The following is a 14885-nucleotide window of genomic DNA, read 5'->3' on the forward strand; positions in this document are numbered from 1 at the left end:
GAGCATCTCATTTGATCTCCACGGGGTCATAGATGTAGCAGCCCACATCACCAATGTTCACACCTGAGGGAGAGAGCCGCATCACCAAGGGCCTTGGGGCTGGGGAGGGTGCTGGGCTGAAGGCTGGAGGGAATTGGGAGGGGTCTGGGGTGTGTTTGACCACAGGGGAAGTTGTCCACACATCCCCACAGACCCACATGCCATACTTTAGGCCCATTGTCTGGGGTGGGGCTGCCCACCTTTGGGGCCAAACAGGTAGCCATAGCAGGGGATGTGGCAGTAGGGGACGCCGTCATGCTGGGACACAGAGAGAAAGAGAGACATCTCAGCTTGGCTCTTTTCCCATCTCCAGCCTCCCTCCTCCCAGCATAATCACCCACCCCTGCCCTGCTCACCTCAGCGTGACTCCCAGCAGTCAGGGTCTTCCGGCACCGCTGGCACCTCAGACAGGGTCGGTGCCAATTTCTGCCCAAAGACATCACCTTCTCAGCTGGTGGGGGAGAGATGGTAGTTCACGGGGCAGGGCAGGGAGACCCACTTGCCTTGTACCACCTCCCTGCCCTTTGATGCCCATCCTGCACCCCTCTCTCCTAGCTTTCTGTTGTCACTTACCGAAATAGACGGGTTCCTTACAGCCAGGGCACAGCGAGGTCTCCCCAGTGAACGTCTTCGTGTGGGGAGGGCCTTTAAGGGGAAGAGGCCCCCGCTAGGGCTGAGGTGGAGGCCAGGCCTAAACAGGACCCATCAGCCCTGCCCTGCATATGGCACTGTCCTCTTCCAAAAGCCATGCTCATCCCAGAGCCTCCCACCCTCATGGACATGAGCCTGCCTTCCTCAGGCAGAGCTGAGTCCCCTCTGACTCCACTTCCTGCCCCATCCCTACCTGCAGGAGGGACCACCTGCTTCCTTCTCATCCTCCCAGGGGCTCAGGTGCCCACCAGCCCAACCCCGTCAGCAACTCAATCCTCAGGAAACCTGAGCTGATATAGGAGCTGGCCAGGGCAGGGGTGTCAGGTGTTGGGGAGCACAATGTCACTGCCCTCTCCAGGGGATGGAGGAAGGAACAGGGAGAGGGGAGAAGTGGAAGAATGTGAGGGGCTGGCCCATCTCAATGACCCCTTACTCTAGGTCATTCCTTCCATGGCCCTGGCCTGGGAGGGGCCTAAGTACCAGGCCAGCTTTGCCTCTGACTAGCTGTGTGACTGCACAAGGTCATTTGCCCTCTACAGACCTCAGTTTTCTCACCCGTAAAATGGGGGTGATAATGCCACCTGCCCGATTTACCTCTTACTCAGCAGCTGACAGGAGGAAACATCAAAAAAGGGGCCACAGAGAAGTCTTTGCCATGAACAAAGTTGTAGGAATGTGAAGCAAAGGACTAGGTGGGATACTGCCACCTGGTCCCCATCCCCTGTTCCATCCTGGGGAAGGGTCAGGAGGAGGAGTAGCTGGGGCTCGATCTCACTTACTTTTCTTGCCCTGGGGGAGGCCAGTCCTGGGCCTGGGGGGGCTGAAGCTGCTGGGGCTAAGAGGAGTAGCGCTGGCAGGGGTGGGGGTGGGGCAATTGTAGAGGTAGGAGCCCACACCACCAATGTTCACCCCTGCAGAGAGAAGAGGGGAGGTCAGGCTTGAGCCTCCAGCTCCCAGCCACACGGAGGGTTCTGCTGTCCCCTGGCCCCTTCCAGGCTGGTACTTACCCCTGGGTCCAAAGAGAGCCCCATAGCATGGCTTGTGGCAATACGGCCTTCCGTTGTGCTAGGCACAAGCAGAGGGAAGAGGACTGCTTAGGGCCCAAGGGGGCTCTCCTGTGCGCCACAGGCTTTTCCCCAGGACAGGCTGCCAGGTGTGTCTGTCTACTGGCCTGGGCTGCGGGGGCTGGGAGCAGTGAGGGGTGGGCTGGCATGCCAGAACTGCCATTGTGGTCAGGGAGACAGGGAAAGAGCAGCTCAGGAAGCAGTGCTGCTTCCCTCCCCCACCTGACGAAAGGCATGGGATCCACCAGCACAATTCAGGCTCCCCACATGCTGGCTGGTGTGGTGCCTATTGGGTAGGTGATCTTGGGAGTTGGCTGCTGAGGTTGCCTTTGGTGGGCCAATGGGGCTGAAACCGGGGGCTGGTGACTCGGCGACAGTGACAGACACAAGGCTGTGCACCCCAGCCCGGCCTCACCTCTGCATGCCCTCCTGGGGACAGGACGCTGTGGCAGTGCTCACATTTCAGACAGAATGGGTGCCAGTTCTTGCCCAGGGAGCTCACCTTCTCTGCTGTGGGGGACAAGGTGCAACCGGGCAGAGCCAGTCCAAGCACAAGGCGCCCTCCTTTCCCCCCTGTTCCCCCCCACCGTGATTCCTAGAGACGATGGGGAGTGTCTCCGGGAGGCCAGTTCCATCCCGCCCGAGTGCTGTGCGCCCCATAGGTGGAAAAGGGGGCTGGGACCACACCGTGGCCAGCTCCTTGCGTCCTCATGGAGCCCAAAGGCTCTCACTCGCCCCGTCTTCTCCCCTTCCTCCGCCCAGGCCTCACCAAAGAAAACGGGTTGCTGGCAACGTGGGCAGGTCCAGCTCATGGCTCCGCTCTGAGCAGCCGGCGCCGCACACTGCACACTGTGGTCAAGTCCTCCGGGGTTCAGTTCCCGCCCCCTTCGCTGGCCCCTCCCATGGCTCAGCCTTGAGCCTCTTTGGGCTGAATCCGCTGCTCCTCTGTTCCCACTGGCTGCCAGAAATTTAGAACCACTCCACCTGGGGAACGCAGGCAAATTTGCTGTTACTTCCAAACACTGAAGTATCGGACCGGTGGACAGGAGAGAAGATCCTGAAGCTAGACTGGGAGGGGAGGGAGTAATGAAGACGCCTGGAAGGGTGGCACTAGTTCCTGGCTTGGTACAGAGAGGAAAACTGTTCAGAGTGTAGACGCCATGAAAACACCATTATTTCCCCAAAGCGAGGAGTTAGGCATTCTTTGAAATGGTTTCATTCCGCCTTCTCCGTGGCAGATAGTTAAGAGCTACGGAATCTGGAGCCCATCTCTGTTACTTACTCATTCTTTGGCTTCAGGCAAATTACTTAACCTCCCTCTGCCTCCGTTTTCTTATCTGTACAATGAGTAAAGTAATAAGTTTCTCCCTCATAGGACTGTGGTGAGAATTAGATAAGTTAATACTTGCAAAGTGCCCAAACAGCACGTGGCACCTAAATGCTATAAAAGCAGTAACTATCATTATGATGGATCCCATAGTGAACCCAAGACTCAGTTTGGAAGCCCCCAAACGGGGTCTGCATGCTATGGTTTGCTCATAAAATTATAATGCTTATTTATTAAATTTAAAAGTATAATTCAGACACCAATTACATATTCCTAATTTGGTTTAAGATGTTTTAATATTTGTTAAAAGTAGCTCAGCAATGCTTCAAAGGACACTTCAAGAAACATAAACCCACAGAATGAAAGAAAATATTTGCAAACATATATCTGATAAGGGTCTAGTAATCAGAATATAGAAAGGATTTTTACAACTCAACAATAAAAAGACAACCCAATTAAAAAATGGGAAAAGAATTTGAATAGAGATTTTTCCAAAGAAGATATACAAAGGTCAACAAACACATGAAAAGATGCTCAGCATCATTTGTCATTAGGGAAATGAAAATCAGTAACACAATGAGGTAATATTATACACCTACTAGAATGGCTATAATAAAAAAAGAGTGTTAGTGAGGACGTGGCAAAATTGGATCCCTCATACAATGCTGATGAGAATGTAAAATGTGTAGCCCTTCGAAAAATAGTCCGGCAATTCCTCAAAGAGTTAAAACTTAGAGTTACCATATGACCAAGCAGTTGCACTCCTAGGTGCAACTGTCCACACACACACACACAAAGCATATGTCCACACAAAAACTTGAAATGAATATTCATAGTATTGTTATTCACAACAGCCAAAAGATGGAAAAACCCAAAGCCCATCAACTGATGAATGGATGAATAAAATGTGGTCTATCTATAATAACGTATTATTTGGCCATAAAAAGGAATGAAGTACTGATGCATGCTACAACATGAATGGATCACAAAAACATTTCATTAAGTGAAAGAAGCCAGACACATAACACCACATATTGTATGATTCCATCTATATGAAATGTCCAAAAAAGGTAAATCCATAATGACAGAAAGTAGATTAGTGGTTGCTAGGGGTTTAGGGGAGGGACAATTGGGAGTATCTACTAATGAGGACCAAGTCTCCTTACAGGAGAAATGAAAATGCTCTGGCATTAGTGGTGATATTTGCACAACCTTGTGAATATACTAAAAATCATAGCTTTGTACACTTTAAAAAGGTGAAACTTATGGTATGTGGATAATGTTTTAATAATTATGCCTGAAGGGAACTTTTTTTAAAAAAATGTAGCTCAGTGGACTTCCCTGGTGGTCCAGTGGTTAAGACTCCACACTTCCAATGCATGCGCCATCAGTTCAATCCCTGGTCAGGGAAGTTCCTCATGCTGTGAGGTGTGGCCCCCCCGCCCCCCAAAATAAAAAAATGACAACAAGAAAAGGTAGCTCAGCAAATGAGGGGCAGAAGAGAGGCCTTGATTACTTTGTGGCAGGGCCCCAGCAGAGGAGAAAATTCCTCGATGAAGTATCATGGTGAAATGAAGAGTTTTCCGGGAATAAGTTCCTGTGTTTTGTCAAGTCAGTTCAGAAATGGCTGAATGAGGCGTGCACTAACCCCATCACTGGGTTGCAGCGCTGTGCCCTGCTAGGTGAAAGGAGTCCTATCTGTGTCTTAGGAGTTGGAGATCCTCTCTGGACTTCAATCCCCTCAGATGGGCAATGGGGATGGGACTGGTGTCTCTGAACTTCTGCTTAACACTCCTGTTTCCTCACTTGTCTCCATGAGTACTTTTTGCTTCTAACAACACTTGCTTTATCCTCCTTGATGACTTCTGAAGGTGGAAGGCTTGCACATTGTGAAATGAACTTTTCTACACTTTCTCATTATTTGTTTGTTTTGGGGAACATTTCAAGATCCTTAGTGTTATAACTGTTTCTGGAAGGGATTCTTCTTTAACGAACTTGAAAAGTACTAGTTTTAGTTTCCACTGTTATTTTACTCTCGTGTTTCTGCCTCTCATGTGTTTCTTCTTCAAGACGGCAGCTCAAGTTTCACTGCCTTTTGCTCTCTAAGGCTCACATGAAGAAGGTCCACATTAGGAGGCTGGGAGGACTTCACTGTTGTATTTATTCTTGGACAAGCTGCCTCCTTTAGGAAGGCTAACTTCATCTGTCCAAGGATCTATCCTCAGAATTTCCAGGCCACATCAAATAATCCTTTTCTAAGGTTCCCCACCTCTATCTGCATTCAATCGCCTATGTGCCCATGCCTCAGCCTCTTAGTTGGGTCATCTTTACCCTGGCATCCAGCACAGGGCCCCATATAAAGAAACAAGGACTGAAGTGCTTTACTCCTCTCCATCTTCTGTGGCCTTCCAATATTGCATGGCCACAACAAACACAGTATGCCTCATCTTTTCTATTTCAGTGCTTATGAAAGACTAGTTGAGGCTCCTCGTTTTCAAATATTTGCCATCCATTTCCAGGTACAACAAATCACAGTATTCCACTCTTCTTCCTTGCCTGGCTTCCATTATTCTGACTCTAACCCAAGAGTCTTTTTTTTTTTTTTGCGGTACGCGGGCTTCTCACTGTTGTGGCCTCTCCCGTGGCGGAGCAACAGGCTCCGGACGCGCAGGCTCAGCGGCCATGGCTCACGGGCCCAGCCGCTCCGCGGCATATGGACCAGGGCACGAACCCGTGTCCCCTGAATCGGCAGGCAGACTCTTGACCACTGCGCCACCAGGGAAGCCCCTAACCCAAAAGTCTTTGTAAAGAATGTTAACAAGGGGCTTCCTTGGTGGCGCAGTGGTCGAGAGTCTGCCTGCCGATTCAGGGGACACGGGTTCGTGCCCCGGTCTGTGAAGATCCCACATGCCGCGGAGCGGCTGGGCCCCTGAGCCATGGCCGCTGAGCCTGCGCATCCGGAGCCTGTGCTCCGCAACGGGAGAGGCCACAACAGTGAGAGGCCCGCGTACCAAAAAAAAAAAAGAATGTTAACAGGGAGAATTAACATCTTTGTAGGAATGTGTTTGCAGTCACTAACAGTGGCTGTTTTGAATACTTTGTGTGACTAAAACTTCTAAAATGATGTTTTAACAAATACCACAAATGGATAAGTCCAGTTGAGTGTAAGTATTGCCTACTCAGTTGAGAGGGTGTAGTTTATATTATCTCTTATAAGAGGCAGACCCCTCTTTCATAAAGATAACTATTCCCTTGGTGCCGCACCCCACTTTTTTCCTGCACAGACCTCTGTCACGGTATCTGTAATGTTGTGTTACACTTATTTACTTTTCTAACTTTCTTCAGTTAACAGGATTGATTGAGACTTACTTATCTGTGTATCTATAGTATCAAGTATAGTGGCGGTGCTCAGTAAATGATAGTTACTACTACTACTACTATTATTAAAATCTTCCACTAACACTCTTCATGTTTTTATTGTCAGGTACATGTATGTTTTAGATTGTTGTATTTTCTTGATGAATTGACCCTTTTATTGTTGTTCTTAGGCTGAAGAAACAAGCTTTTCAACTCTAGGTGAGTGGTAGTGGGAGATAATGGCCTTAAATACCTGGAGGACTGTCACATGGAAGAGGCATTAGGGGTACTACCGAGACCCCTGGATAGAAGCCACAGGGAAGCAGATTTGGATTCAGTCCACAAAAAGAACCTTCTAATAGAGCCAAATATGCAGTGACTGCTTCAGAAAGTAGTGAGCTTCCTGTCTCTGGATGTTATAAGTAATGCCGGAGAACAAACCAACTAATTGTCATTGTTGCAGAAGGAATGCAAGCAGCATATACAGACAGATCTTTAAGGTTTCTTCACAACTTGACGATGTATTATTTTGTGATTCCATTCCCCAAGAGAGTTTGAAATCTGTGTTAGCAAGAGAGCATTGCTAAAATAGTGACAGCTACCACCTATGGAATGCCAGTCGTAGGCGTTATACTTATTATTTCTGATCCTACAAAACCTGATGAAGGATTTAAACATTACATTACCAACTGTACAGAAAAGGAAAGTGGCTTGGAGAGGTTAAGAAATGGTTCAACACCATACAGACCCTCATGCATTGTGACTCTTGAACTCATACTTTTTCTACTTGATGTTCCTAAGCATGGTTTCTGCTAAGCTACCCATGTGTTTCAGTCTGAAAGGATACTACTCTTGTCTGTACAGCATCTCTGTACTAATTGATAAGAAGGCCTATCCACGTAAATAATGGGTTGAGATACAAGAGGCAGGGAAATGTCATTAAAACTTTTCCATGGCTTCTCGGTACCCTCAAGATAAAGTTTTTAACTTGGCTCTAGGACCCTCCACCTTTCCAGTCTTCTAAGCCATTTCTCCTGTTGCCTCAACCTCTGTAATTACAGTAAATGAGCTTCTTAAATCTGCCAAGTTCTTTCCTGCCTCGGGGCCTTTGCAAAAGCTATCTTTTTCTGGGAACTTGCTTCTCCAATATCTTCACCTCACTAATTCTGCTCCCTCCCCTCACCTATTCAATACCAGGTTATTGGCCCCAGGCACTCCCTCCTATAGCATCTTGTGCTGGGGGTAAAGGGGGTACAATCTATGACAGCTGTGTTTTCTCTGCCTGAGTGCTGAACCAAATGAGGGAAAAAGTCAAATGGAGACCCCATGATAAAAGCTGAGTTTGTAGCTTAGTGGGAGGGTAAAATAGGTCTGCCAACTTCCCACCCACCTCCCCCGCCACATTCTAGGCTTTGTGCACCTCATTACTCTGTGAGCCCTATGAGGGCAGGGACCAGGACTGTTCTGCCAACCACTGCATATGCTTCCAATGCCTTGCTCAATCTCTAGCACATGGTGCTCAATAAAAATTTGTTGGTGAATGAATGTTAAATTTTGCACACAAGTCTCCCTCAAGTGTGAGTAGATGAGGACCAGTGGGAGAGATGTGCGATTACGAGTGGACTGGTAGGGGTTGAGAGTTTTGTTATAACAAAAGCCCTGGAGCAAGGGGAGCTCAGTTGTCTAGGAGTAGACTCAGGAGTTTGTTTCTTAATATACATGAGGATCAGCATGTATGATGCAAAATGGAATACGCTTTAAACTGATCCTGATTATAAATACTAGGAGACTAATACAGTAAAAAGAACTGAAAATTTGCTTTGGCAGCAAATCAGTCCCACTTTACAGCCATTCACAAGAACTTACTAATTAAGCCTAATTAGCATGTAGCACAATTATGCCTATCATTAAATATATGGCAAAAGAGAGAATGAGGGAAAAGTGTTGTGTAAACTGTAAAGCACCTTACAAATATGGCTGCTATCATGTGTCAGGTTGGCACTGCAGTGAGTTTTGATTATAACTATAAATTCCACTCATTTTATACCTTTGTAGGTTTGTTCAAGTACATGGCCATATGCTTGTCACTTTAAGGCATTATCAAAATTTGTATCTATGGATGACTCTTAAAAGGTTCCACCCAGTTCTGTATGTTAATGAAAAATCAGTCTTACCTCTTTATTGTTGTGTTTCTCAACCTTTATTACCCATAACCCTTGTGCTTTCTCACTCCATGTTTTGAATATCCCCTACAACTCGTAAGTTTTACTTTCTATAGTTTATGAACAAAAAATAAAAATAGAAACATACACACAAAACAAAACCAGACTGAAATGCTTTCTTAAAATACACTAATCCTCCCACCTGTAGATAATTGCTGCTGTATAATCACACATTATTTATGGCTCTTGCAAGAGTCTGTCCGATATTTCCCTTGTTTCCCAGCATCAACTTGCCATCATATGAACCTGTTGAGAGCACTCTGTATTAGCTACTTGTGGTTAGCTGCTTAGGGCTATTGAGTGAGCTACATTTTGTGATTCAGTGGTATCAGCTGGACTAATTCAGAATCAAGACTGCTGGAAAGGACTTTTTGCCCCTTCACCATGTGTGCCTTCAACCTATGCTTGTGAAGATATCAACAACAGCTTTAAATGATGGTTTTCCATGCAAAGATGGATTTGGGATCTCAAGTATCACTTGGGAATGTGTATTTCATCTGAAAGTATATTTTAGAAAATGACTTCCAAATAATTTGCAGCATGAAAAATGTATCCATATTCTGGAAACTGAGAGAAGAATAAGAGTGAAACTTGGTGGTCAGCTTACTTATAAATCTGATAGATGGTGACAGTGCTCCTTGGTGGAAACTACCAGCAACTTCCTCATCTTCTTACTAAGGTCTGGGGGGTAATTTTTTTTTACAATATACAAGAATAGTCCTTCCATGTCACGAGACTATGTAATAAGACTAAAAACAGTTTAATCTTATGAATTCAGACAAATGCAAATGCTTACCTTTTTATAGAGGAGTCTTTCGGTTCCTCTATGAAGCTCAAGGTCACAGAATCAGAAGCCATGTTCTAGCCTCTTCCCAACTCCAAAACGATTGGGCTTTTTCTCTTCTTCTCCTGAGCTTTTGGAACAGGCAGAACTGTAAGATCTTTATTTCTAATCTCTTACTACCCCATACCCTCACCACCAAAAAAAGGGCAGCAATTACTAGTATCTTAGTGGGGATAAGAACCTGAGCACCATCTTTTGATAAAAAGCCACAAAGAGGGAAGGCTACAAACAAAGGCGGCACTGAATCTTCGCAGCTCTATAGGGGACATTTTATTTTCTACTTAGAAAGCATTTCCTTTGGAGAACTTCATCTTCCCCCACTGCACATTAATTCAACTTAGTCTAGATTCCTCATTAGGGTAGACCCTGTCTTCCCAGGGTGAGCTTATGACCAGGGCCTGGTCTGGATACTTCATCCACCTGGTCACAGTAATTGTTCAGAGAGAGAAATGTGGCCCAAGTCACACTAATCAACATACTCCCTGAGATTTTTTTGGTGCTATAAGGAAAGATACACCTCATTTTCTAGACAGAGGCCTGTAAGAACCATGGCAGCTTGAGCCTGCAGGTGCTAACTTGCATCTGAGTGGAGAGAAAATAAGAAGTTAAGCAGAGCTGAGGAAATGGGGAACAAAGAGTGCTGATGACATCTCTGACCTCCTGGATCTAATTCTGACTCGGTTTCCCAATTACCAAACCACAAATTACCACCTATTCATTTTTTTTCTTAAGCTTGTGTGAGTTTAGTTTCTGTTACAACCAAAAGAATCCTAATTAATACAATATGTATCTTTATACAGACAGAAGTGCTTCTTCTTGTGTTTAAGAATTACATCACGTTGTGTAAAGTTCTGAAACCGTAGGTAGTTTTATACACACATTTTCTTTTCTTTTTTTTTTTTTTTTCAGTACGCGGGCCTCTCACTGTTGTGGCCTCTCCCATTGCGGAGCACAGGCTCCGGACACGCAGGCTCAGCGGCCACGGCTCACGGGCCCAGCCGCTTCCCGGACCAGGGTACGAACCCACGTCCCCTGCATCGGCAGGCGGGCTCTCAACCACTGCGCCACCAGGGAAGCCCAATATACACACATTTTCTTAATGCATGATTTTCAGGATAACGTTGTAAGAAAAAGACTAGAAAATAATATGTAAGAAATGGATCTTAGACAAGTAATCCAACTAAAAATGGGCAAAGAATTTGGACAGTTCTCCAAAGAAGATATACAAATGGCCAATAAGCACATGAAGGGATGCTTGACATCATTAGTCATTAAAGAAATGCAAATCAAAACCATAAGGAGATACCACTTCATACCCACTAGGATGGCTATAATTCAAAAAGAAAAACAGAAAATAACAAGTGTTGGAAAGATGTGGAAAAAATGAAACCCTCACATTCCTGGTAGGAATATAAAGTGGTACAGCTGCTGTGGAAAACAGTTTGTTTGACAGCTCCTCAAAAAGCAACATATTGTAATGTCACAGAAATGGCACCGCAGAGATCTCCAAGAATCAGTTCCTCCACTAAAGCTATCATTAAGCTGGCAAAAACTGACAGAATCAACTTTTTCAGAACTCTGGAATCTAATAAAAAACTTACAATGGAATCCAACCAGTGGTGTGCTTAATGAAAAAAGCAGCTGCAAAATTTCAGTAACAAAGCATTGTAGCATTTTTGCTTACCCATCTAACATCCCCCATTCCGCAGCTTGGAGGTGGCCATTGGGACAGCAGCCCATATTCCTGGTGTGGCTTGCGGGTGCCAGGGGAAGACAATATGCACCTTGTTCTCAAAAGATTGTAGCTGTGAATCTTTTTTTTTTTTTTTTTTTTTTTTTGCGGTACGCGGGCCTCTCACTGTTGTGGCCTCTCCCGTTGCGGAGCACAGGCTCCGGACGCGCAGGCTCAGCGGCCATGGCTCACGGGCCCAGCCGCTCCGCAGCATGTGGGATCTTCCCGGACCGAGGCATGAACCCGTGTCCCCTGCGTCGGCAGGCGGACTCCCAACCACTGCGCCACCAGGGAAGCCCTGTAGCTGTGAATCTTGCCCTGTCTAGCAGTTCCCTGAGGAATCTGTGCTGAGGCTGACCTTGTTTTGCCCCCCTCAAGCTGAAGTAGCTTTCAAAGCATCCATTGAAAGCATTTAAAGACATATACTACCAGTGGCTGCATAGAGAAAGAAACAGCGAATGGAACAAGCATCAGATGGATCTAAAAGTCTGGAAAGGAGGAGTCTGAGGAGGAAGATACATGGGGAAATAAGAACTCTGAAGGGCTACCGTGTGTATGGGGAAATCCAGCATGTAAAGTATATGCCCAGAGACAGATGAGAGTTCAGAAAAGACCTGAGAGGACCCTAGGCTTGCACCTTTGGCTGAACTTTGGGTTCCAGGCAGCCAGGAGGTGAAGGCCAAGGCAGAGTTTTAGGCAGATTGGCTTAGCATTAAAGTGGTGCCCCAGGTCAGTGTCTGCAAAGACCAAGAGAAGTGGGGTTTTTGTCTGTTTGTTTTTGTTCATTTTTTCATTCCAGGCATTTAAGGAAATCTCTGTCAGGTCACTGACTGCTGAGATACTGGAACAGAGATTTAAGGACCAAACACAAGCATACAGTCTTAGCAAAAATAGTTTGGAAAAGTCAGTAAACAAATGATGACTACAGACTTCAATAATCAACAACAGCAAAACTTGGGAGGGGGATCTGATTCCCAGATTGACACATCATAATATTCAAAATGTCCAGTTTTAAACAAAAAATCACAAGGTATAAAAAGAATAAAGTATTGTTCATTCACAGGAAAAAAGAAGTTTATAGAAACCATCACCAAGGAAGCCCAGACACTGGACTTATTAGACAAATATTTTAAATCAAATATTGATATAATTGAAGGGGAAATAGACAGTTCTACGATAACAGTTGGAGATTCCAATACTCCAATAATGAATAGAACATCTAGACAGAAGTTCACTAAGGAAATAGACGACTTGAACAATACTAAATTAACTAGATCTAACAGACATACAGAATACTTTATCCCCAAACAGCAGAATACACAATCTTCTTAAGCTCACATAAAACATTCTCCAGGATAGATCATATGTTAGGCCACAAAGCAAGTCTTTGTACATTTAAAAAGATTAAAATCACACAAAGGATCGTCTCCAACCACAATGGAATAAAGCTAAAAATCAATAACAGGAGGAAAACTGGAAAATTCACAAAATGTGGAAATTAAACAACACACTCTTAAAGAACCAATGGGTCAAAGAAAGATTCAAGAGAGAAATTATAAAATACTTTGAGATGTGTGAAAATAAAAACACAATATATCAAAATGTATGGAGTGCAGTGAAAACAGTGCTCAGAGGGAAACTATAGCTGTAAACATTTTTAAAAAGAAGATCTCAAATCAACAACCTAACTTTTACACCTTGAGGAACTAGAAAAAAACGGAGCTAACAAAAGCAAGTGAAAAGACAACCTACAGAATGGCAGAAAATATTTGAAAATATCTGGTAAAGATCTAGTATCTAGAATATATAAAGAATTCTTGGGGCTTCCCTGGTGGTGCAGTGGTTGAAAGTCCGCCTGCCGATGCAGGGGACACGGGTTCGTGCCCCGGTCTGGGAAGATCACACGTGCCGTGGAGCGGCTGGGCCCATGAGCCATGGCTGCTGAGCCTGCGCGTCTGGAGCCTGTGCTCCGCAACGGGAGAGGCCACAACGGTGAGAGGCCCACGTACCGCAAAAAAAAAAAAAAAAAAAAAAGAATTCTTATAATTCTACAACAAAAAGGCAAACAACCCAATTAAAAAATGGAAAAGGACTTCACTAGACATTTTTCCAAAAAAGATACAAAATGGCCAAAAAGCACATGAAGAGATGCTCAATATCATTAGTCATCAGAACCACATTAGTAAATCAAAACCACAATGAAATATTGGGATGGTTATAATATATGAAAAAGGAAATTAAGTATTATGAATATGGAGAAACTGGAACCATCATACATTTTACTGGAAGGGATGTAAAATGATTCTGGTGCTGTGGAAAACAGTTTGGTGGTTCCTCAAAATGTTAAACATAGAATAACCATATGACCCAGAAATTCCACTTCTAGGTATATACTGAAAAGAACTGAAAACAAGTACTCAAACAAATACTTATGCATGAATGTTCATAGCATACTAGGCACAATATCCAAAAGGTGGAAACAACCCAAATGTCTATCAATGAATTAATGGATAAATAAACTGTGGTATACACAGACAATGGAATATTACTTAGCCATAAAAAGTTATGGAATACCTATACTTGCTATAGCACGGATGAACCTCAGAAACATTCTTCTAAGTGAAAGCAGATAGAAAAGGTCACTGATTGTATGACTCCATTTATATGAAATATCCAGAATATGTAAATCCACAGAGACAGAAGGAAGACTGGTGATTGCCAGGGTCTGTGGGGAGGTAGGAATGGGAACTAACTGCATAAGGGACACAGGGTTTTATTTTGTGGTGGTGAAAATGTTTTACAACTAGACAAAGGTTTCGGTGGCACAACACTGTGAATGTACTAAATGCCATTGAACTGTTCACTTTAAAGCGGCTAACTTTATGTTATGTGAATTTCAGCTCCATAAAACAAAAACAAAAAGCACCTGAGATAGCAGTTATATTTCAGGAAAGTAGTGACTGCAAGAGAACAGGAGAGGGGCTTCAGGGCTGTTGGTCACATTCCATTTTTTGATTTGGGTGTTGGTTACCCGAAGTGTTACACAAACTGTTCACTGTGTGAAAAGTATTGAGCTTAACACTTGTGTGTGCTTTTGTTTTGTAATATGTACCTTATACTTTAATACAAAATTATATTTTTAAAAAAGTTAGAGTTGTCATGACCCAGTACGTACCCAAGAGAATTGAAAAGTATGTCCACACAAATACTTGTACACAAATGTTCACAGCAGCATAATAGCAAAAAAGTGGAAATAATCCAAATGTTTACCAACCAATGGATAAACAAAATGTGTTTATATCTATACAGTGGAATATTATTCAACTACAAACAATGAAGTACTGATACATGGTACAACATGGATGAATCTTGAAAATGTTAAGTGAAAGAAGCCAAACACGAAAGACCACATATTATATGACCCCAGAATTGTCCAGAATAGGTAAATTCATAGAGACATAAAGCAGACTGATGATTGCTGGTGGCTTTGGGGTAATTGGGAATGTCTGCTAATTGCGGTTTTTAAGTGGGGTGATGGAAATATTCTGGAATTAGATAACAGTGATTGTTGCACAATCTTCAACATGATCTTCTTGTACACACTTTAAAATGATTAGTCTTATGTGAAATTTAATGTTATATGAATTAT

The 14885-nt window shown here is 44.3% G+C and overlaps 1 protein-coding gene across 2 annotated transcripts; it reads right to left on the reverse strand.

The window, feature by feature from the left end:
- Positions 1-7: 7 nt before the first annotated feature.
- On the reverse strand, positions 8-2566 carry CRIP3 (cysteine rich protein 3; the record flags this gene model as incomplete). Of its 2 annotated transcripts, XM_082848776.1 has the most annotated exons (8): positions 8-63; positions 240-297; positions 396-490; positions 613-684; positions 1470-1601; positions 1698-1755; positions 2170-2264; positions 2524-2566. In XM_082848776.1, the coding sequence occupies 8 exons, from the start codon at positions 2564-2566 to the stop codon at positions 8-10; spliced, it is 609 nt and encodes a 202-aa protein (XP_082704902.1). The 2 variants fall into 2 exon arrangements, with proteins under 2 accessions (XP_082704902.1, XP_082704903.1); XM_082848777.1 differs by lacking the exon at positions 1470-1601.
- Positions 2567-14885: the final 12319 nt, after the last annotated feature.

The sequence above is a fragment of the Leucopleurus acutus genome (genome assembly GCF_964270905.1).
Source record: "Leucopleurus acutus genome assembly, chromosome: 10".
Taxonomy (NCBI): Eukaryota; Metazoa; Chordata; class Mammalia; order Artiodactyla; family Delphinidae; genus Leucopleurus; species Leucopleurus acutus.